Source organism: Bidens hawaiensis, unplaced genomic scaffold (genome assembly GCF_021521415.1).
Source record: "Bidens hawaiensis isolate Kalapana, Puna unplaced genomic scaffold, B.hawaiensis_p1.1 tig00039218_1, whole genome shotgun sequence".
In the NCBI taxonomy this organism is placed as follows: Eukaryota; Viridiplantae; Streptophyta; class Magnoliopsida; order Asterales; family Asteraceae; genus Bidens; species Bidens hawaiensis.
Window position 1 is genome coordinate 165,024 of NW_027496909.1, and position 1,047 is coordinate 166,070.

Sequence of the window (1,047 nt, forward strand, 5' to 3'; positions counted from 1 at the left end):
AAATGTATCAAGACAAGTTAATGTTGTTTGAATGTTATAATTTATAATATATTGATTTATGTTTGATTTATGTTCTTTATTTTCCCCGCTGCGCGTAGCGCGATAAAATGTGTATTAATAAATATTGACACCAATAGTGTCGCGAGTAATGAAGCAATATGTGGCGCCCCGATGTATAATCCGCCTTTGGTCGGGGTGTTACATCTTACAAGCGGGTAGATTTGATAAGATAAAGTCAAAGAGAAAGATTGGGATTGAATCCGGAAGTTGAAACTGGAAGTGGACAGAATCAAGAACTGTCACTTGCAAGAGCCGGAGATACGCGCTGGAGTTCTCATGAAAAAACGATGACCCGGTTGCTTTCTTTATATCCTAGTGTTATTGACGTGCTTGAATATATAGAAAATTCGGGAGAAATTGATGCTCACAAAAGTCAAGCAAATGGACTTCAATTATACATGAGAACATTTACTTTTGTGTTTTATCTACATTTGATGAAGCACATTTTGGGTGTTACTAACACATTGTGTGAAGCACTTCAAAGAAAAGATCAAGATATATTGAATGTGGCTAAGCTAATCAAAACTACTAAAGAAGAATTACAAACCTATCGACTTGAAGGTTTTGACTCGCTTTTGATAGATGTCACATCCTTTTGTGACAAGTATGATATTGAAATGGTTAACATGGAAGCCGCTTATGTTGACCCGAAAAATCGAAGAAAGAAGACCAGCATCACTAATCGTCACCATTATGTGGTTAACAATTTTAACACGGTTCTCGATATGCAAATTCAAGAGCTTGGTAACCGTTTTAACGAGGTAACCACTAACTTGCTTACTTATATGAGTTCTTTGAGCCCGTGTCTTAATTTTAGAGCCTTTGATAAACTAAATTTGCTAAAGTTGGCCGAGATGTATCCATGTAATTTTAATTTTGATGAAAAAGACAAGCTTATCTATGAACTCGGCACCTACATTGCTAATGTGAAAGAAGATACACGCTTTCACAACTTGAATGGGGCAAGTGAGCTTTGCTAAAAAGATG

At 36.2% G+C, this 1,047-nt stretch overlaps 1 protein-coding gene across 1 annotated transcript; it reads left to right on the forward strand.

Moving 5' to 3' along the window:
* Window positions 1-347: 347 nt before the first annotated feature.
* Window positions 348-821, forward strand: LOC143591106 (uncharacterized; the record flags this gene model as incomplete). The annotated part of the gene is made up of 1 exon (XM_077071416.1): window positions 348-821. A coding segment is annotated over exon 1 (474 nt), but the record flags the coding sequence as incomplete, so codon positions are not given.
* Window positions 822-1,047: the final 226 nt, after the last annotated feature.